This window comes from Onychostoma macrolepis, chromosome 22, assembly GCF_012432095.1.
Source record: "Onychostoma macrolepis isolate SWU-2019 chromosome 22, ASM1243209v1, whole genome shotgun sequence".
Lineage (NCBI taxonomy): Eukaryota > Metazoa > Chordata > Actinopteri > Cypriniformes > Cyprinidae > Onychostoma > Onychostoma macrolepis.
Window position 1 is genome coordinate 35,127,905 of NC_081176.1, and position 22,867 is coordinate 35,150,771.

The 22,867-nt window shown below is 36.7% G+C and overlaps 2 protein-coding genes across 2 annotated transcripts; one reads left to right on the forward strand and one right to left on the reverse strand.

The window, feature by feature from the left end:
• Window positions 1-9,162: 9,162 nt before the first annotated feature.
• LOC131531069 (SLAM family member 9-like) lies at window positions 9,163-10,801 on the reverse strand. The gene is made up of 5 exons (XM_058761619.1): window positions 10,671-10,801; window positions 10,252-10,415; window positions 9,587-9,880; window positions 9,418-9,522; window positions 9,163-9,315 (listed from the first exon to the last, which is right to left on the reverse strand). Exons 1-5 carry the CDS (start codon window positions 10,799-10,801, stop codon window positions 9,188-9,190), a joined length of 822 nt encoding a protein of 273 aa, XP_058617602.1. The 3' UTR covers window positions 9,163-9,187.
• Window positions 10,802-15,210: 4,409 nt separating this feature from the next.
• Window positions 15,211-20,739, forward strand: LOC131530782 (uncharacterized). Its single transcript, XM_058761232.1, has 2 exons — window positions 15,211-15,276; window positions 17,750-20,739. The coding sequence occupies exon 2, from the start codon at window positions 17,759-17,761 to the stop codon at window positions 19,574-19,576; it is 1,818 nt and encodes a 605-aa protein (XP_058617215.1). The 5' UTR covers window positions 15,211-15,276; window positions 17,750-17,758; the 3' UTR covers window positions 19,577-20,739.
• Window positions 20,740-22,867: the final 2,128 nt, after the last annotated feature.

The following is a 22,867-nucleotide window of genomic DNA, read 5'->3' on the forward strand; positions in this document are numbered from 1 at the left end:
TCCAGTTCTTGAAGCCAGAGATGATAAAGGTGGTTTCTGCATTTTTGGCAAGTTCTAATGTTAATGTTAGGGTTCAGACTTTGTGGCAGTAGAAGCACAACGCTCCATCAATACCAGGCTTAAAATGAAGCCAAGCTAATTCTTGGTACCAGTGAGCCTGAAATTACAGAGTTCTGTCCCGCGGCACCTGACACACAATAGTCTTAGGATCCGGCTGCTGGGTTTAATACAGAAGACCTGCCTACTTCTACAGCAGTCGACCCTACGCCTGATGCCCCCTGCTCTGTCTATAAAAAATACAAATTAGTCTGATTAGTGTGAGTTAAAAGGTATAAGAAATATCTTATCATAGACAATGCTGTAAATATCTGTCCTTGTGTAGTAATATATTTTATATGTTAGGTGTATTTTAGGTGTTAAAAGCCTCTGTTCTCTCCTGTGAAGTTTCTTTATCTTGTGTGTCCTGATTCTGCCTGACAAACCCAGGCTGTCTGTTTCTTCTTCATTCTCGACTACACATAAAAACATAAAATCAGTGCAATAATTAAAGAGCAGCCCATAAATTAAGACCGTTCCTATATCGGATCGTCAACGCATGCATACTTGATTGAATTACATTATGTAGAACTGGAAGAGTTAAATATGTTAAACATGTCACAATGCTGTAAAATCTCAGTTCAGCATCATCTTTATTCTTATTTGAAGGGTTTTGATAACATACTTGTTAAAATAAAAGACGTTACAAAAGAGTTACGGAAAAATACAATGAAAATAAGTTCACGTTTGTCCTGGCAGCTATTTTTTTTTTCATATAATTTCCCTCAAAACTTGCTAATTATTCAACAAGAGCAATACAATTCGGAGACCACATGCCAGCTTGATATTCTCATTGATGAGAGGCAGCTGTGTCAAATAAAACATGCCTGATCATCTACAGTAGAGTTCACTGTGAAGGTGAAATCTGCCGCTTGTTTCAGGGCAGCCATGTTCAGGGCATCTCTGAACACATTGCGCTCGCAGCTTGTTGGCTTTGCAAGTAATGATTAACCCAAACCTCACCGTCATTCATTGCATGAATCACAAGCTTGCAGTCCATGATGCTGTAAAACATATTACAGATGCAAGTCATTTTCAGATCTTCATTGACTCTCTGTACTCATTTTTCTCTCAAAGCCCCAAAAATATGAGTTTGAGTCTGTAGCTTGTGGATACGCACTGTGCTGGCTGTCCTGTGACAGCTCTTTAGGAAAGCTATCCAGCGTTGGTCAAACTCTTTAAAAAGTTGAGGGAAGACCAATCAAGATCTGCCACAGAGAGGGCCGGGTGTAGAGTCATTCATAATGAAATTACAGTGGCTTTATTTGGTGGAGATGTTGTTGTTTAAGATGCGCTGGAGAGCCTGCAGGCCTGTTTCTTCAGAGGAGAGATGCCACAGCGGTCAGTGCTGAGTCTGAGGTGGACATTGAGACAATCTATGAGACAAGCTGATGGTGTGAACGCAAAAGAAATGAATGATGAATTTGACGTTCAAGGGTGTAAATGTGTCTCAACCAAGCGATGGAGACCATCAGAAGGCAGAGGTATTTCAGAAACGATTCAGAATGACCGTGTCCACGCTGAACAGCCTGTTAATTTCAGTAAAGGCACCGGGGGTCGCCTCATTCCCTGCGATTTGTGGAGATGTGGGTGAAAGAGGGGCGACACGCTGCAGATGATCCTTGCTCCGGAAAGCAGAAAAAATACTGTCATCAAAGCAGAGTTTTCTTCGTGTGACAAATAGTCTATTTATTTTAATGTTCACAGCACTGCTATACAGTTAAGTGGGTCGTAGCTTGAAGACCATCAGAAAACATGGGTCCCAAGCCCAAACCAGTTGAGAACCACTGCCATAGAGTATACATACAATTCATTTTTATTTGTGATGGTTTTTACGTTTTTTTTTTTTTTTTTTTTATAAATATGCAGTCCCCTTAAATATTTTCAGTAATGTAAATGATTTTTCTAAGAGGAATTAAACCTGTATTGCCCAAAGCAAACACTGAGGATTCTTTACTGCTTGATACAATTAATTTCAAGAATATTTGCTTGATTTATGTTATCATTGCATTTGCTGTGGAACATAATATTAAGTTTAAAGTTACATTGATAGTTAAAATTGTATTAAATTGTATAGTATGATATTGTGCGCCAGCACTTGTGTAGTAGTGGAGCGACCGCTGAGAGCTGCTGAGGAACAGATGCAGTCTTTCTCTCTTCTGACTGCTGAAACCTGCTGCTGCTTTTGGAAAGAAGAAATCTTGGATTTGGTTTTATCATGGGTTTTATTAGCTTCTTTGCTCATTTAAGTGCTATAAATACAGATTTCAAGCGCTCTTTATGTCCTGCATTTGTAAATGTGTTTATGAAAATCATATTAGAGAACATGAATTGATAAAACCATATGGAATTATTTTTAGACATTCTATTGATTATATGTGAAAGATAGGTTTTATTTCTTAGTTTTGGCCCTGTGTCTGTTTTATCATTGGTTCTGTAGCGGTTCCTCTCTGAGTACAGCAGCATGTGTTAATAGCGGATCGGGTAAAATAAGTGCTATCACCTGTTAGAGACGAGAGTTTCTGCTTTAAACACTAGACGGAGAGAGATGATGAGCTTCTGATACATCTGACTACATGTCCACTGGATCATATCAACAAGAAAACAAACAAACTAAATAATAAACAGTAAGAGTATCAATATTTAATAATGAAAACAGAACATTTATTTAAAATGTTGGATGCTATACAATTTGTGAACCACTAAATTAAACAAATACAATAATTAATAGCAAAAAGAAAATAAATGATACCGGAAATGTGATATGAAGAGCAAAAAGAAAACAGAGAAGAATATGATCCTGTGATCAGTAACCGGTATGAGTCGGGGTCCTGTCTGAGCGCTTTAGCATCCGTTCTGAGAGATACAGATTTGATCAGCGTTTTTTGGGGACATTTTCATAAACAGCATCCGACTCTGATTTCTGCAAGAAAACACAAACTCAGTCAGGAATCTTGCTGATGCAACAGAAAATTAATAACACACCAGCTTCTTCTATTAAATGAGTCAGTAAACAATCTTAAAACTACACACAATTTCCCATAATTTCTTATAGTCTGTGAATGATTTATTTTCTATTATGAATTATGAATGGTGATTATTTGTGTAAATGCTGAAATGGTATGATTATATGATTGATCATTAGTATGAATGTGTGTAGAAATGTTTGTGCTATCTCGTGTCCAGAAGCTGTCCGTACGCTCCAGATCAGCGCTCGAGGTGAATAAAGCTGGTGTGTACGGAGGGTTATTAACCTCACATCATTCTCTGGAGCCGTTATACTGGATCATATTTAACTCTCACTGCTGAAGTGATAGTATGTCAAAACACTGCTTTATTATTTTTAACATGCAAATGGAGCAGCAAGAGGAAATGACATCAAACACTGAGTTCATGACATGACTTATTAAACAGTTAAAACATCAAACATGTTATTTAGGCTCTGAAGGGTTGTCACTGAGAATGGTTGTATGGAGTCAATTTAATGCCGCATATATATGCAAAAGAAAATAAAGTTTTGCAAAATAAAATAAGTTTTGCAAAGAAAAATAAAGAATTGCAAAAGAAAATGAAGTATTGCAAAAAGAAAATAAGTTTTGCACATAAAAATAAAGAATTGCAAAATAGATAAATAAAACAGAGCAAAAGCAATGATTTTGCAACACATATTTTCCATGGCCATATCTACTAATTTATTTGCAATGCAGCTTTTATTTTGCGTTTCAGTCAAGTTTGAGCTTGCGATACCGTTTTCCCTTTGCTTCACGTTTCTGCGTCTCACTTTGTGGCGCTGTTTTGACATGGGGGTGGAGTCAGGGGACGGGGGCGTGTCCAACAGGCCTGAGCATGCCTCCCTGGAAGTGACGTCATCGGCCCGAGACGCAGATCACAGCTGATCCAGGCACCGTCATTGAGCAGAGGCATGCGGGTGGATCGTTTCCTTTTATTCACTAGCTTTAAAACATGCATGCTTTCGTTTTATTAACAAATGTATATGTGTATTAGCAGCGTTTGCTCAAGTTAAAGAAGTTGTTAATATGAACATCTGCTGTTTATTTCTCTCAATGTGTGCACACTTTTATAGCATTAAAATGTGTATTGTTTCATCTGGTTAACTAAATGTGCATTAATAGTGCTTGTTTAAAATCTCTTAACCTGTGCACAGCGCTCTTTGTTTACATTAGTTCAGAGTTACTGCTAGTTTTAATGTAAAGAATACAATTAACTTCACAAACTATACATCATTAAAAGGTCTAAGACTCAAGCTTCATATCCATCTCGACTTCGTTTTCATTTACATAACTCCTGGCATAAATTAAGAAATGACTGGCACTGGAAGTTTAAAAAAAAAAAAAATGAAGCTTGAGTCTTTTTGGTTTAAATTTCTCGTGGCCAAGAGATATTAATGGGTAAACAAACCAGCGTGACCATAGCAACCTGGGATTATCAGAGATGTATTTATTAATATTTTATTTTTAATTAAGAAATTATATAAAAAAAAATACCTTATTAAATTATTATATTAACACCACCACGGGGTAATTTTACCCATGGCTGTTTTTCAAATAGGCTACATAATATATTTTCAATTAAAAATATCCAAGTCTTACAGTCATTGACTTTTACTAAAATTGTGTTATTTACAATCCCTGTTTATTGTTAAAAAATTGTTTAGATAAAACCAGAACAAAAATGGGGCATTTATACCTATAAGCGCCATCAAGACAAATTTACGCATAATTCCTGTCATCACGTTCAAATGAAGATGTTTTAGATGTTTATTCCTCTACTCATAAATGTTCAAACTTTGGATTAAATATTAATTTGTGTTTGCAATTTTTTATCGTTTATGGTTCGCTACTGTGTTGCTTATTTATTCCTGAAAAAAAAAATCTGAATTATGATGTAATGAATAAAACAATTTTTATGATTACCCCAAGTTTATTGGTGTTGTTCTCTTATTCAAATGATAAATTATATAACTAAACAAATTAATTAATTAGGTGAAACTGTGCACTTGAATTTGTCATTGTACATCCTTTGCAATGTGGTGAATTAGTATTGCTTATAATAGTCTATTTAGGGTGTTTTAGTCATTTAAATAACATGGGTTATCTTGAAACATTTTATTAGCTATAATATTACAACACCCAAATATGTATTTATTTCCTCGTAATCCTGGTTGTAATTGCAGGCTGGTTTATTCATCATTAAGAAAAGTGATTAGTGTAACCTGCTTAAAAATAGCTGTGAACTTAAAACAACAGGACAAAAACATAGCTGATGACTAAAAATAATAATTTTATGACTCTAGACATTGTGAAGACAGTGGCATAATACAGTGACATACTACGTTTTAGCCATATCAAAACAGTAGTCATGGCATGGGTGAATTGACCGCTGGCGCTTTTAGGTATACAGCGACCTCTGGTGGTTGAAGTGTTAACCATAGGCTACGTACTGGACTGTATCGGACTGTATTCATAAGTTTATTATGAATAAATGTTACATAAATTATAATAAAATAGGCCGACAAGAAAACATTTTTATCCATCCCACAAGTCTTGTAAGTCCATGTATTTTATTAGTATTGGTAATATTTTTATATTCGTTGTTATGTATTTGATTTATTTTCCTTCATTTCGATCTCTTAACGTTCAGGGCTGTATAATAATAATAATAATAGCCTAATATACACATATATTACATAAAAGACACGATCAACGGACTGTGGGATGGATAAATATATTTGATCAGTCTCTGATAATCCCAGGTTGCTATGGTCACGCGGGTTTGTTTATTAAACTCATGGCCACGACATACAGTATTATCACGTTCCACGACTTAATATCTCGTGGCCACGACAAAACTAAACCAAAAATACTTTTAATCTTTTTAAACTTCCAGTGCCAGTCATTTCTTAATTTATGCCAGGAGTTATGTAAATGAAAACGAAGTCGAGATGGATATGAAGCTTGAGTCTTAGACCTTTTAATGATGTATAGTTTGTGAAGTTAATTGCATTCTTTTACATTAAAACTAGCAGTAACTCTGAACTAATGTAAACAAAGAGCGCTGTGCACAGGTTAAGAGATTTTAAACAAGCACTATTAATGCACATTTAGTTAACCAGATGAAACAATACACATTTTAATGCTATAAAAGTGTGCACACATTGAGAGAAATAAACAGCAGATGTTCATATTAACAACTTCTTTAACTTGAGCAAACGCTGCTAATACACATATACATTTGTTAATAAAACGAAAGCATGCATGTTTTAAAGCTAGTGAATAAAAGGAAACGATCCACCCGCATGCCTCTGCTCAATGACGGTGCCTGGATCAGCTGTGATCTGCGTCTCGGGCCGATGACGTCACTTCCAGGGAGGCATGCCCAGGCCTGTTGGACACGCCCGTCCCTGACTCCACCCCATGTCAAAACAGCGCCACAAAGTGAGATGCGCAGAAACGTGAAGCAAAGGGAAAACGGTATCGCAAGCTCAAACTTGACTGAAACGCAAAATAAAAGCTGCATTGCAAATAAATTAGTAGATATGGCCATGGAAAATATGTATTGCAAAATCATTGCTTTTGCTCTGTTTTATTGATCTATTTTGCAATTCTTTATTTTTATGTGCAAAACTTATTTTCTTTTTGCAATACTTCATTTTCTTTTGCAATTCTTTATTTTCTTTTGCATATATATGCGGCATTAAATTGACTCCATATGGTTGTCTATTTTACACAGAAGTGACGGCAAAGCTGTTTCAGCACATCTAGTGTCCAGCTCAGAGTAACTCTATACACAGACAGCTGCAGCTCAGCTCAGGTTAAGCAGCTTATTATTTAAATGAGTGACCACAGACCACAGCAGGCTGAAGAGTAGCGGTCAAACGTTTGTAATGAATACAGCTTATTTCAACTCATTTATAACTGCTTATGTATCGTTTAATCATCGATGTTAAGTGTTTTCAGAGCTGGGTAACTAATTACATGTAATCTGGATTAGTTTACATGATCTAATTTACAAGTGCTTGATTTTTGGAATGCAATTAAATTAGATTTTAAAACTCTTGTAATCAGACGACAGATTACATGATTGCATATTATTCACAAAATAGGAATAAATTATTCATAATTTATTGATTCTCCCCAATTCATCTTTTAAACGTTTCTTTGTAAAATAGCCCACTGCTTCTATATATTCAGAGGGTCTTCCAGTTTTGTGGACATTCACACAGAGATCAGTCACTCGTCTGGTGGATACACAACTTTTGACCACTGGATTTACAAAAATCATTTCAGGTTTAATTAGTGTTTCAACATCGCATCAACTACTGATAACCTCTGTTATTTGTATGATATGGCATCAGAAGGCTTTTGTCTTTCAACTACATTAAAATAGCCTACACAAATTCACATTACTTCTTAATATTTACACATAATGGAGGCATTCCCAAACTTTTTGTCATCAAAATACATTCACTTATATATTTACTTGAAGTACTGCCTGAGAGTTAATAATAAATATTTTAAGCATCACATTTGCATGTTCAAGGTTCTCTGATGTTGGTTAATGGTCACATGACATGGAAACATATAAAATATAGATTTTTAAAGTGTTTTATATTGTTTGATGATATTTTATTTATTTATTACATTTTAATGATTTAATTAATTATTAGTTTTTCATTAAACTCACGAACCCCCTGCAGTAGCCTTCGAACCCCAGTTTGTGAATCCTTTATTTAATGTAATGTAATGTTAATGCACTCCATGTTGTTAAATACAACAAATCAATGGCATATCAATGGCACAAGATGATCTTATTTACATTAATGTGATAGACGAGTTAAGTCAAATGTAATCAAAAAGTAGTCTGATTATGTAATGTAAAATGTGTAATGTAATGGATTACGTTACTAACTATAAACTATAAACTAACTATAATCTGGACTCAGTAACGGACTACATGTTTTAAAGTAATGTAGTCAGCTCTGGTGTTTTCACAGTTAATCCAGTGGCGACGGATCACTGTATACACACCCATCCACCGCTAATCAACGCTCATTAACATAAGATTTACTGCTGAGTTGACGTTCGCTGTTCCTTTATCTGGCTTTTGTTGAAAGGACTGATGTCCGATAGCGTTATGATGATCTAATGAGCATGACTCTTAAAGCTGGTTCAGTCAGACGTGTGGTTTATTAGTGGTTCTCTCGGCCGTGGCTGCTTCGTGTCAGCGCTGTCTGCGTTAAGATACAATCAATCTACAAATACATTCACAGCGTGCTCAAAAACTGGTAAAGTGTCATCTAAGCAGTTTACAAGTTCAGAAAACTAAAAATAAGAGCGATTGGCGGAGGACGAGCTCTCATTATGCTCTGCTTCAAGCACCATGTGACATACAGCTATGTCTCCGTCACAAACAAAAAGAAGAACAGATGTTCTTATATAACAAATATAAATCATTATAGCTACTAATTACATCTTCAGCAATTTAATTATAGATTAATTACTCTCTAAAAATACTGCATTAACCTTCTCAACCTGGACCATACTAGTTGAGATGAAACTGTTTAATTATTTTAAATTAATCATATAAAATTGCATAAATTACTCTTGAAGTATTTAAAGAAAGGTTACATTAAAAACATACATTTTTACATTAGATGATCATTTTGATATTAAATCCACTATTGTTTTGTATAGAATTGTTCTATAGTCTATACAGTATATAATAGAATACAGCAGAAATAACTGTGATTAAATTACAGAAAATTTGAGAGTAATCCCTTATTTTTTTCAGGGAATGAAATTAATTATATTATAATTTTTTAATATAATTAAAAAAAAAAAAAAAACATTTTCTGTGTGCTTTAATAGTTTTTTGATTCATTCTTTTTTTAGGTTTGCTAAATGAAAACAGACATGTATAATGGAAAAACTACATACACATAAAAGCACATAAAAGCATGCTCTCCTTGTGATCTGCTCGCTGTGTACTGAAGGTGATACTGACGACGCTCGGGCCGATAGATCACCCAGCCGTGTTCACTGACCGCCTGATGCATACGGCACACACAACTTCAAACAAGCTTCAGTCTGACTAACCGACCGCACTTTCCTTGCAACACAGTCGTGAATGATCTCACCGTTCTTCGAGTTGTTGGTTTACACGATGCTGAATCAGTTCTGTCTTCCTCCTGGGTCTGGACTGCATTAACAATGACCACAGACGTGTTAAAATGATAAAGGTTTCAATATTATTTTGAAATTTGTGTCTTAAAAGTATTTTTGAATGGCTTGCTCTGCTGACCTGTTTTTCTCTGTTTCTTGCAGACGCAGCACATCACGACTGCAGCTACAATCAACAGAGATCCAGCAGCAATCAGCACGCTGTACAATAAGGGCAGGATCTGATCTGTAATGAACAAAACAAGCCGTTAGTAGAGTGCCATATAACACGTCTATCACTGGTGACATACCTGCACATGGTTGACAGAGTGTGCTGATGTCCAGATGTGTGGTCTGGTTGCTGATGGGATTGTTGATCACACAGCTGTAGGTGTTTTTATCCTGATATTGCACCTCCAGAGGTAGAGAGAGACTGATTCTGAGATCAGACACACTGACGCTGGACAATAAACTATGTCCTCTGTACCAGGAGACACTCACATCACTCACATTCACCACTGAACACAGCAATGAACAATTCTGCTCTGAGGATGATGAGGATGATGAAGAACAGTCTCTGGTGATGTTAGGAGTGGACAGATGAGCTGGAAAATGAGAGAATAAACAAATATGAGTAAATGTAGTTTTATTTTTAGTGTGTTGACGGTCAGTGAGTAGACATCTCAAACTATGAATGATTTAACATGTATATATTTAAAGGAATATTCTCATTTCAGCACAAGTTAAGCTCAATCAGCAGCATTTGTGATGACCACAATATATTTCCATTTGTTCTGCAGAGAAGCAATGAATGAGCTTTCAATTATAAACACGTCTAATTTGACAGATAAATCGGTAACCTTATTACTTTTGTTGGAATCTGACGGTTGTGCTTAACTTGTAATGAACCCAAAATATTCCTTTATTTGCTAATAACAAGATTATTTGAAGCACAGAAGAAATGGTCTGTACTCACCATAAACTGAAACACTGAATGTTTTTGACAGCCGTTGTGCTCCACTTATAATAACTCCAGCGTGTTGAGTTGTGATGTTTGTGATGGACAGAGATCCAGTTTGATTGTCCAGCTTCAGTCTGTCTCTGAATCTCTCATCAGAAACATCAAATGTGTTGAAGCAGCTTTACTGATGTCAGCTATTAGAGACTTTTCAGCTCCGTACTTCCACAGTATTTCGTCGTCTTCATGTATTTGACTATGACAAGATGGCGCCGCAGATGGCAGCCATGGTTTGTCGCTGCTTGGTACTTGTTCTTTTTTTGTTTGTTTGTCCTGTCTTAAGCAACTTTTTCCCGATCAGCTTTACCAGAAACGAACTCCTGGACATCAGAAACGGCACACCAAATAACTCTCTGCCAACATTTGAGCATTCAGACCTTTTACTGGACATTTTAATCGGAGGAGCTGCGTTCCTATACAAGCGCTCCAGCCGACGCAGGCGAGGGAAGCGCGCCGGCGCGCTCGTGAAACTCCGACAGCGGGGGTTTAGGACTCCGCTGCCGAGCATTCATCTGGCGAATCTCCGCTCCCTGGCAAATAAATCAGACGAACTACGACTCCTCACCCGCACAAACAAGGACTTTTTAAACTCCGCTGCGCTTTGCTTCACAGAAACCTGGCTGAACGGAGCCATCCAGCGCGCTTCATCTAACGGGCTTCCAGCTGTTCAGAGCAGACCGCGTCACCGAGTCCTCGGGGAAAACGAGAGGCGGTGGATTATGTTTTATATCAACGAAGGCTGGTGTACAGGCGTGACAGTTTTAAAGAAGATGTGCTGCCCAAATTTGGAAGCTCTCTTTATTAACTGCAAGCCTTTTTATTCACCGGGAGTTTTCCTCGTTTATTCTGGTGAGTGTGTACATTCCTCCTGACGCGCGTGAGCGGCGCTAGAACTGCTGGCCGATCAAATCACACACAGAGCAGCGTTATCCGGACTCTTTCATCATCATTCTCGGTGATTTTAATAAAGCTAATCTCACCCGTGAACTGCCTAAATATAGACAGCACATCACATGCCCCACCAGAGACAGAAATATACTGGACCACTGCTACACTGTCTTAAAGGATGCATATCACTCTGTCCCCCGTGCAGCGCTGGGACTCTCTGATCACTGTTTGGTTCATCTCCTACCAGCCTACAGGCAGAAACTCAAATCTGCTAAGCCTGTAGTAAAAACTGTAAAGAGATGGACTTCTGAAGCAGAGCAGGTTTTACAGGCCTGCTTGAACTTACTGATTGGAGTGTTTTGAGGCTGCAGCTACTGATCTGGACGAGCTCACTGACACCGTGACGTCCTACATCAGTTTCTGTGAGGACATGTGTGTACCCACCAGGACTTATTTAACATTTAACAATGACAAACCTTGGTTCAGTGCAAAACTCAAACAGCTTCGCCAGGCCAAAGAGGACGCCTACAGGAGTGGGGACAAAGCCTTGTACAAACAGGCCAAATACACACTGAATAGGGAAATAAGAGTAGCAAAATTAAACTACTCTGGAAAGCTAAAAAAACAGCTTTCAAGCAATGACTCTACATCAGTGTGGAAAGGCCTGAAAGCCATCACCAGCTACAAGACCCCATCCCCCAGCACTGAGGCCAATCAACAACTGGCTGAAGACCTGAACGAGTTTTACTGCAGGTTTGAAAAGACTGGTCTGACACCCCACACCCGCTCCGACCGTCTCACAGCACAGCCATTCACACCCTCACCCTCCCTCCCCCCTACTGTTAATCAGCCTGTACTCAAGATCTGTGAAGATGATGTATGCAAAGTCTTCAGAAAGCAGAAGATAAGGAAAGCCAAAGGCCCAGACGGTGTCTCTCCAGCCTGCCTCAAAGCCTGTGCTGTCCAGCTATCATCCATCTTCACATTGATCTTCAACAGATCACTGGAGCTGTGTGAAGTCCCTCCTGCTTCAAAGGTTCCACCATCATCCCTGTACCCAAGAAACCAAAAATCACAGGACTTAATGACTACAGACCTGTTGCCTTAACGCCTGTGGTCATGAAGTCATTTGAGAGACTGGTGTTGGCCCACATGAAGGACATTACTGGACCCTTGCTGGACCCCCTACAGTTTGCTTACCGAGCAAACAGATCTGTGGATGATGCAGTTAATATGGGACTGCACTACATCCTGCAACATCTGGACAAACCAGGGACTTATGCAAGGATCTTGTTTGTGGACTTCAGCTCCGCTTTCAACACCATCATCCCAGACACCCTTCAGAACAAGCTGACTCAGCTCTCTGTGCCCACCTCCATCTGTCAGTGGATTACCAGCTTCCTGACAGACAGGCAGCAGCTAGTGAGGCTGGGAAAACACACATCCAGCACCCGCACCATCAGCACTGGAGCTCCTCAGGGCTGCGTTCTCTCCCACTGCTCTTCTCCTCTACACCAATGACTGCACTTCAAAGGACCCCTCTGTCAAGCTTCTGAAGTTTGCAGACGACACCACAGTCATCGGCCTCATCCAGGACGGCGACGAGTCTGCTTACAGACAAGAGGTTGAGCAGCTGGCTGTCTGGTGCAGTCACAACAACCTGGAGCTGAACACGCTCAAAACTGTGGAGATGATAGTGGACTTCAGGAGAAACCCCCCTCCTCTCCCCCCACTCACCATCATGAACAGCACTGTGGCTGCAGTGGAGTCATTCAGGTTCCTGGGCACCACCATCTCTCAGGACCTGAAGTGGGACAATCACATTGACTCCATCGTGAAAAAGGCCCAGCAGAGGTTGTACTTCCTTCGTCAGCTGAAAAGTTCAACCTGCCACAGGAGCTGCTGAAACAGTTTTATTCAGCTGTTATTGAGTCGGTTCTGTGCTCCTCCATAACTGTCTGGTTTGGGTCAGCCAGCAAATCAGATTTAAGAAGACTTCAACGGACTGTTAGGACAGCAGAAAAGATCATTGGTGTGCACCTGCCCAGCCTTCAGGACTTGTACAACTCCAGAGTGAAGAAACGGGCAGGTAACATCATCAAAGACCCCTCTCACCCCGGACACAACTTGTTTGCACTTCTCCCTTCAGGCAGACGCTACAGATCTCTGTGCACTAGAACATCTAGGCATAAAACAGTTTTTCCCCATGCCATCTCCAGCTTAAATAGCTAACACGTGGATCATTACCTGTGTTCTGTAATTCATTCTGGAATTCATTCTCCATCTTTAATTATTGCCTCCTCTCAAGTATAATGTAAATACACATACATATGTTTATCTATACAGCTGTATATAGAGTAAATAATGCACAAATCTGTACATAAATCTACTGTTCCAGATTCATACTTATTATTATTATGATTATCATCCATTGTTAAGTCTTACTATTTAAATGTTTTTTTTTCTGTTCTCATGTCAGATGTGTATTTATGTATGTATGTATGTATGCATGTATGTATGTATGTACCAGGAGCACCTTAAAACCACAACAAATTCCTCGTGTGTTTGCGCACACCTGGCGAATAAAGCTAATTCTGATTCTGATTCTGATTCTGATTTCAGTAACATCAGAGTTCAGAGTGACAGAATCTCCCTCCATCACTGACACTGACTCAAACACACCTGAAGCTGAAAACAGTTAACGTTTAGCAGCAGCAAAGACACAAAACTACATCAAACGTGTTATCTGCTTAAAGTTATCTGCTTAGAGCAAAATAAACATGATTGAACGAGCTGCATCACAGCGGAGTGAAACTAAGAGTGTAATTCTGCTGGATCTCAGTAATATCTGTTTGATTTGATGTATTTCTCAAATGAAAATCCTTTAACTCATTTGAACAGTAGCTTGCTTTATTTCTCTAAAACTGAAAGCAATTAGGCTGTAAAATACAGGTGCTGGTCATATAATTAGAATATCATCAAAAAGTTGATTTATTTCACTAATTCCATTCAAAAAGTGAAACTTGTATATTATATTCATTCATTACACACAGACTGATATATTTCAAATGTTTATTTCTTTTAATTTTGATGATTAGAGCTTACAGCTCATGAAAGTCAAAAATCAGTATCTCAAAATATTAGAATATTACTTAAGACCAATACAAAGAAAGGATTTTTAGAAATCTTGGCCAACTGAAAAGTATGAACATGAAAAGTATGAGCATGTACAGCACTCAATACTTATACAATGCAATACAATACACTACAACTTGAAAAGTCGCTCTGAGCTGCAGAAAAAGACGCCAGAGGTGGCATTTAAAAAAGCGTTAAGGACTTTTTTGAAAACAAGGTTTACTCCATAGGATTATGATGTAAAAAAGACACCAAGTGTGACGAAACCTTATACAGCGTATTTTTCGTAGTAAATACATCTCTAGTAAAACAAAACACTTTTTATTAATTTTATAAGGAAAAAGGTAAACATATATAAAATGTAAGCATAAAAAGCTGTGATCTGAATTATTTCCCTAAACTTTGCAAAATGACTCTAAATGGTCAATAGGTGTCTCTGAGCGCTTGGAAAATGTATAAACCTGTTTAGTGTGTTTTAAGCACATTCACGTAGTACTATTACAGAATTTTTTCATTTATTTATGACTTACAAATATGCATCACAGTAATTTTATTAGTTTGTTAAAACTGTGTAATCCAAACACTTTTTATTGATGTTATTGTGGAAGGGCATATGTAAGCATGTAAGTATAAGAATTATAAATTGCAGTGATCTGGATCCTATTACCCTTAACTCTGCAAAAATTACTATAAATTGTCACTGGGAGTTTCTGGACAATTTTGCCCCTGTGAACTAAACTGTTTTAAAATACACTTGAAAATTTGAGAAATGAAACCAAACATATTCTGTTTCTTTGTTGTCGTCATACAACTTTATTAGGGCAAAACATGACAACTGAGGCCCAGTCTTTCTGTTCGTTCCAGACACACCCTGTGTGGGAAGTACAGCCTCATTCAGACTATATAACTACAAGATGTGAAGGATCCAGAGGCTCTTCCACTGAGGACCTTCAATCTGAGGTAGGATGGGTTTTCTGGATATATGCTAATGTTTTCATACATTCATATTATAAATTCAATTATGAAATGCATTAACTGAATTTTACTGAATTTTTTTATTTTAGATATATACATACTGTACATGCATACATACATACATACAGTAGTCAGCATTTGAAGTGGACCAAAACCAAAAAGTTCATCAAAGACAAGAAAGCATTTTGGTTTTAGGTTTTAGGACAACTTTGATGAAAGGTTTTGATCCACTTCAAATGCTGACTACTGTGTGTGTGTGTGTGTGTGTGTGTGTGTGTATATATATATATATATATATATATATATATATATATATATATATATACACACACATAAATGCCACACCTTTAAGAAGCTACATAAAAGTATACTGTAAAAGATCTACAGCAATGGGAAAAATTAAGAGACCACTTGAAAATTTGCAGTTTCTCTGGACGTAATGGATATAATAGGTATGTGTTTGAGTAAAATGTTAATATTTGTTTTGTAAGTACATCCAAGTTTATCCTTGGTAAATATGAGCAAAGAAGGCTGTGAAAAAATGTCTTTATTGTTTAAAGTGTTGATCTTTTGTTCAAAGTATTAACAAAAAACTCTCTGAGAACAAACAACTGCATATACAGCACAGTTTTATCAAAAACAAATATATATGATAAATATATGTGTCAGAATTATTGGCACCCCTATCAGTTCATATGAGCAAAATATTTTTGACGTATATTCCCATTGATATTTTACTTTTTTTTTAAACTTTTTTTATTACACCTGGGTTAATAGGAACATGAAATTGTTCAACAATGACCTAGTGTATCACAGGGTTATGAGGTAACACAAAGGCCAAACTTACACTGATAAAAATGATTTTGTGGTGAAGTAAATACTACAGAAAAACGAATGTACACTTGAAAAAACACTTGAACTCTTTACAATAAACATGAAACACACAACACTATTACTTTTATTCTTTATTTAACACACATACTTACTACATTTCAAATTTACACCTAACATGCAATATACAAATCAGACAATTCAGTATGTACAGGTGTTTGTGCTATTTTGCACAAATTCCTCGTATGTGCAAACATACCTGGCAATAAAGCTAATTCTGATAAGTATATTTTACTTGGAATTGTGTTATTTTTACAAATATTGTTTAGGTAAATATCAACGTCATGATTCCGTTGTTCCCATCATGCACTTGGGCATAAATAATAAATAATTCTTTTTTTTTTTTTTTTTGCTGTTTTTGAGATGTATTTACATTGTTTTATGATTGCATTTGTTGTTAAGTTCATTAGTTCATTTTCTACTCAAAATGAGCCATTCATACTCAAACACTATTCACTAATTGTCACCGTCATTGTGTATCATGTGCCAAGTATTCAGATCTCTGTGTTTTATTTTGTTTTAATATTTTGAACATTTAAGTCATTATGCAGAAATGATTTGGATGGGATCATATACTGTAGACTCCCACATATATCAAGATTTAGTGTTACAATGGTGACAATCAACAAAATATTCAGATCAACTCTGAACATCACAAAATAAGCTTTTCATTGACTGTCACCATTGTTGAGGTTCATACGTTGAATCTTGATATCTGTGGGAGTCTAAATGATACTGTCTAAATAATATTTTCAGAGATCGCTTTTGTTTATCTTTCCCAGATACGATTGATTTAAATGGCCACAATCAGAATCCCGACTTGAGAATTGCAGTAGTTAGTTGGGTTTTGGGGTCAGAAAGTCTCCAAAACTACAATCTGATATTACCTACATCAGTGGTTCTCAATTCCAGTCCTGGGGCCCCTGCTCTGCACTTTTTGCATGTCTCCTTACTTAACACACCTGATTGAGATCATCAGCTCGTTAGTTCAATTCATGGATCTCTCCCAACGAGCTGATGATCTCAATCAGGTGTGTTAAGTAAGGGAGACATGCAAAAGTGCAGAGCAGGGGCCCCAGGACTGGAAGTGAGAACCACTGACCCACATCATAACAAGTTGTTTGAAAGTGTTTCAAGAAAGAAGTCTCTATTCTCATCCAAAGACAAACTTAAGCGTCTTCAGTTTTTTGGTTAATATTATGAGCAAAAGATCAAAAGTTTAAACAATAAAGACTTTTTTTTTTCACAGCCTTGTGTGCTCATATGTACTAAGGGTGCCAATATTAGTGTATGGTGATGTAACTATAAATTGTAAATCCAATTTACAACTAACTGAGAATTTCCAAGTGGTCTTTTCATAACTGTGTATTAATATTGTTTAGCATAATAACTAAAATTGCAGACATGTTTCCTGTTTCTTTTTTTTTTTTTTTTAAATTAACATTAAAATCTTAAATTCTAATGTAAAAATGCAACATTTTGCCTTTATTAAGTTGCCAGCTATGATCCAATTGTATTTATAGCTTATAGGCTATGTTTGGTTTAAAATATTTTGTTTTTGATTAAGATTTTTGCCATGGGTGCCATGAGACTCTGCTTCCTGCTCTTCTGTCTCTTCTTGACGAGAGTCTCTTCTGTGAAGCCGAGTGTCTGTTCTGTGAGAAAACTTAACAGTATTGAGGACTTGACAAACACAAACTATGCCGAATCTGCACCACGTCATGGACGCCAGTTATTGTTCTGGTTTGCACAACGAGTGCTTTTTGATCAAAACAACAATATGTATTTAAATTTTAATCCTCGTGGAGGTGACTTTGGATTTCACTGGTATGGAAATGAAGAGCGTGATCTCCCCCAATTAGAGAGCGGAGAGAGTTATTATTCTGTTGGCAATCTACATTATCCTGAAGCCAGAGCATTGCCAAATTATGTGCGCACATATTACATAAGGAGTAGAGACTATGTGCCAGAAAGAAACATGGACAGGCTTATGATTGTATTGAGACAAAGATCAAACATGATAGCTAGAGTGTATATTACAGCACATAACCTAAACAGAAATGACTTTAATCCTTCTGACACTTATGAGATTGATCCTGATCTGATTTTACAAATCAGAGAAAATTATGATTGCAGAAATTATCTTTTCCACAGAACATCAATAAGTAGTAATACAGTAGAGGATAGATGCCGTCTGTTTCTGGAAGAGACAAGATATAGCAGCATTAACTGTATATTTAGCAGAGATAAACGCTCACCCGATTCCCAGTGCCATACAGACGAGAAAATTCAACTAGAGATTAAAACAACTACACAAGGTTACGCAAAACTCATATGGGACAATGTACCTATTTACTTAATTGAAAACGGATTTGGAAATGGAAACCTATACATTGATATTTGCCAAAACATTTATTCCAGTGATACTAATAAAGATCCTAAGCGGGACATGAAACAATATTTCAACATTGATAAATCATCTGGAGCTTTAGATACCTTTGTCTTACTGAATGCTGGACTCCAACCCCAACTACGACTGCAAATGCCATACCTCAACAATGTATTTTGGTATGGCCCAGAGTTTGATGGCGCTAATAAAGTGCTCCCCGTCAGAATAAGGGGAAATGATGCCAGTCTGCAGCTCTACGCTAAAGACGGCAAAGCCTGTGCTCGACTCTACATCAAGAAAACCTTCAGCAACTGGAAGAACGCATTTACTTCATCATGGGTGGGGTTCTACAAGAGTTCACTAGATAAAAATTATGACTATTCAACATATCAGTATGCTGTGAATTTTGCAATGATTGACAGCACTAGCACTGAAGATTATAATGTTTACCAGTACGATTCCAGTTTGCCAGTTGCTCCTGGAGTTCAAATCCGTTTCCTCCTGGAAGACAATTATAAGCATGTTCTGGCCCAAACTACTCCCTGGGAGATGGATGAAGAATCAGTTTGTTATGAAAGGGAACGTCTGCCTGAACTCCCATCATCCTGGTCTTTTCCAGAATTCTTTTATGAACCAGAATTCTATGATGCAAACAATGTCGTCCCTGTTAAAATAAAGTGGTTTGATGCTGGTCTGCAGCTCTTCACTAAAGAAGGTAAAGCTTGTGCTCGGCTTTATATAATGAAGACCTTCACAGACTGGAATAAAGGCTTCTACAACTCATGGGTGGGGTTTTACACAAGTTCTCAAAAAGAAAATAAGGGCTATGACACCTATCAATATGCTGTGAATTTTGAAAAGATGGAGGATGGCACTAATATGTTTGATTTTTATCAGTACAAATCCAGTTTGGTGATTGCACCTGGAGTGCAGATCCGTTTCTTTTTGGAAAAAGAGTATTATGAATTAGTGGCAACTGAGCCCTGGAAGAGTGGTTTAAACTAAAATAAATAAATACATATTCAGGTTATGACAAACCTTAAAAGGTTTAAAGCTGCACAATATCATTAACAGTGAACTTAGCTCTTCCAAATTTAACATAGAACATAAATGTTATGATTTGTAACAATCTGCTGTCTGTATCCTGATAAATATGATAATTAACATTGTTCTAACAAACACATGCAGTGTTAATCACACGTCTGTAATATTTTTTTTTAGTAAAAAAATTGTTTTAGTAAATAAAACAAAGATTTTATATATATATGTTTACTATTAAAATAACAAATTCAAACAAGTTGTTTGTTTGTTTTGACTTGTTACAGCTGCACAGGCTGCACTGTAAACCCTTGCTGTAGAAAAATGGCCAAATTCTAAAGGTAACATACCATTTTCTATACAAACAGTGATATACTGTAAAAACAAAACAAAAAACAATGCATTCTGGGTAATATTTGTCATTTTCGAGAAAGAGGCCTACAGGAATATACTGTGAATTAACAGAGCTCATAGTGGACACTCAAAGGCTGTGTTCAAAATCACACTCTATACCCTCATTCACTATTCCCTACATGAGTTTACTTGACCGAGTGAATGAAAGGAAGTTTGAACACAGACCCTGATGTACACCTGATGATAACAAGCAGAATCACTGAAGGACAGAGAAAGAAGAACAGAAAAAAAGAGAAACAATCAGAGAACAAGAACAACTGACTTCCAGCTTAAGCTTTAATACTCGTTCACACTGTGTGAGAAACCAGTTTGGTTTTATTGAAAATAAAGTTTGTAGTTACCATTATGGATTTCAGTGTTTTAGGTCAGTGCTTTAGTTGTGCCCTTGAACCTTGACTCTTACCATGAGACACTTTCTGTCTACTGTACATTTGTTACGACAAGAAGAAATTGATCAGGTGAATTTGGTTATGTTGTGATGATGATTTAATTACAGCACACTCATCTGAATTTCTGATCTCATCCAGTGTTAAGTCTCAAACTACATGGGTGTTTTATTTGTTGCATGTTTATCGATAGCAGTAGTTATGTGATCCTACAGCATGAGTTTGAACAATGTTTTACTAATCAGTAACTTTTTTTTTTTTTTTTTTTACATTTTGAACCCTTGCATTAGCCAGACACTCAGATACATCAACAATCAGCACAGAAATCTCAACAATGATGACGGAAGTCTCATGCTGCAATACATGCAGGGTGCCAGCATAAAATGAAACTCCCATGCACTGCTTTGTGAATAAATTATGCAGCTGAATGGTCTTACTATTTTCTTTATTTACATTTATTATATTTGCTGGTGTTTTTGTTGTGACTTTTTGTAGTCTGTTTTGTGATATTAAAAATTTGTCCTTTTTTAAAAAAAAATTATTGCTACTATTGTTGAGATTCATATGCTGATGTTTGATGTCTGTGTTTCTCATTAATGCAGATTTTTTTTGGCACAATACACTCAAAAATCTTTCATTATAACTGATGCAGCATAAGGCATTTTGTTGATTGTCACCATTGTTGAGATTCATACATAACTACTAAAGCAACACTTGCATGCTGTAGTTTCCCAGCTTTTATAATGCAAAACCTAAACATATAAATGAAAAAAAAGAAACAATATTTGATATAATCAGGACAGCTCATGATGATTAGCTTTTCATATAAAAACAGCTAACAGTTGCACTGCACTGATCTCTCTGCTTTATAACAGCACATGCATTGCTACAGAGAGAGATCTAACACAAGAAGTCAAGTGTCAAGATCTCCATAATGGTGGCATCATTTTAACCAATAAAACATCAACATCTGATCCTCTGTAATTCTCAATAACAGCAGGTTTTCATCACCAATACACAATCATCATTTAATTAGTCTCTTAATTATCTCATTAACTTTAACTCTTTGAGGACTTGGGATTTGACTCGAGACTCGCTTGTGACTTGAAAGGAATGACTTGGTCCCACCTCTGCTAATTAGTTAAATCAGCTGTCTGAGTTCATGAGTGGAATAAATATATGGCAGGACTTTTACTTTCTGACCCCTGGACTTTACACCTCTGATGCAGTATTATTTACATTTATCTAAACCAAGTTACATTGCATTGAAGAAATACATTTTTCAGTTAATGCATATAGCTGAGGTCATCGTTTTTGCAAACAGCCTTGTAGTCTATTTTAGTATAGTTCTGTGAATGTGTTTCAATGTGAGTTTTGCGAAGCCAAAATTTGCTGATATTTTAAACAAATTTCAGTTCCTCTGTTTTATTTCCTTATTATCTTCCACTGTGGATTAGGAAGCAGAGGATCTGCAAAAAGTTTCTGCAAAAGCAGTCATTGCCATTGATGTCAAAAAAGGGGCACATAACTCGGGTGCCTTAAAAGAACATACATGTCGTCTTCATGTCAAAAACATGTCTTCTTCAGTTTTCTTCAGTTACAGCAGTAATGGGTGATAATGAACATGACCTGCATGACAGGTCCAAATTTCAGAGCTGTTGTCAGCATTTTCGTAAAACATATGCAACATCCTTTTCTTTATGAAAGGGGAACACAAGTTCCTTTTTCGCTGAACATTTAAAAATTCTCTAGACCGAATGCAATGTAAGGGTAAGACCAGTCAGCAGGTCATTATCGCAAAATAAACCCTGGACACGGTGCAGAGTAGAGTGATCTTGAATGGAAGCATATTGTGTTCAAAATTCAAAAGCAACTGACAATTCAGTATTTGAGTTTCATAGTTCCACACGAAGAGTCTCCACGCACAGAATATAAGTATTTGTTATATATTGTTAACTCGTGTTAACTAATTTCATTTTTAGAAAATGACTTCCTTAAATTAATCTACTGCCAATTAAGTTTATACTACTTACATTACTTTTATATTACTCTTAACATGAACGTATTAATACTTTGAACATGTTTCAATAACAGTTTACTTAGAAATAACAATTCCTTACAACATTGTCAGAAAGTAAAAGTCCTGCCATGTGTTTATTCCACCCATGAACTCAGCAGCTGATTTCACCAGAGGAGGAACCAAGTCATTCCTTTCAAGATACAAACGAGTCTCGAGTCAAATCCCAAGTCCTCAAAGAGTTAAAGTTAATGAGATAATTAAGAGACTAATTAAATGATGATTGTGTATTAGTGATGAACACCTGCTGTTATTGAGAATTACAGAGGATCAGATATTGATGTTTTATTGGTTAAAATGATGCCACCATCATGGAGATCAGTGGCTGCATCCAAAATGGCATACTCAATGAGTAGGTACTTAATTTCAATAAGTACTTAC

Coding starts and splice junctions, on each gene's coding strand:
- LOC131530782 (XM_058761232.1), top strand. CDS start 17,759: ATGGGTGCCATGAGACTCTGCTTCCTGCTCTTCTGTCTCTTCTTGACG.
- LOC131531069 (XM_058761619.1), bottom strand. CDS start 10,801: ATGCTCGGCAGCGGAGTCCTAAACCCCCGCTGTCGGAGTTTCACGAGC. Junction 9,881..10,251: donor ATTCAGTGTTTCAGTTTATG/GTGAGTACAGAC, acceptor CTCATTTTCCAG/CTCATCTGTCCACTCCTAAC. Junction 9,523..9,586: donor ACTCTGTCAACCATGTGCAG/GTATGTCACCAG, acceptor TGTTCATTACAG/ATCAGATCCTGCCCTTATTG.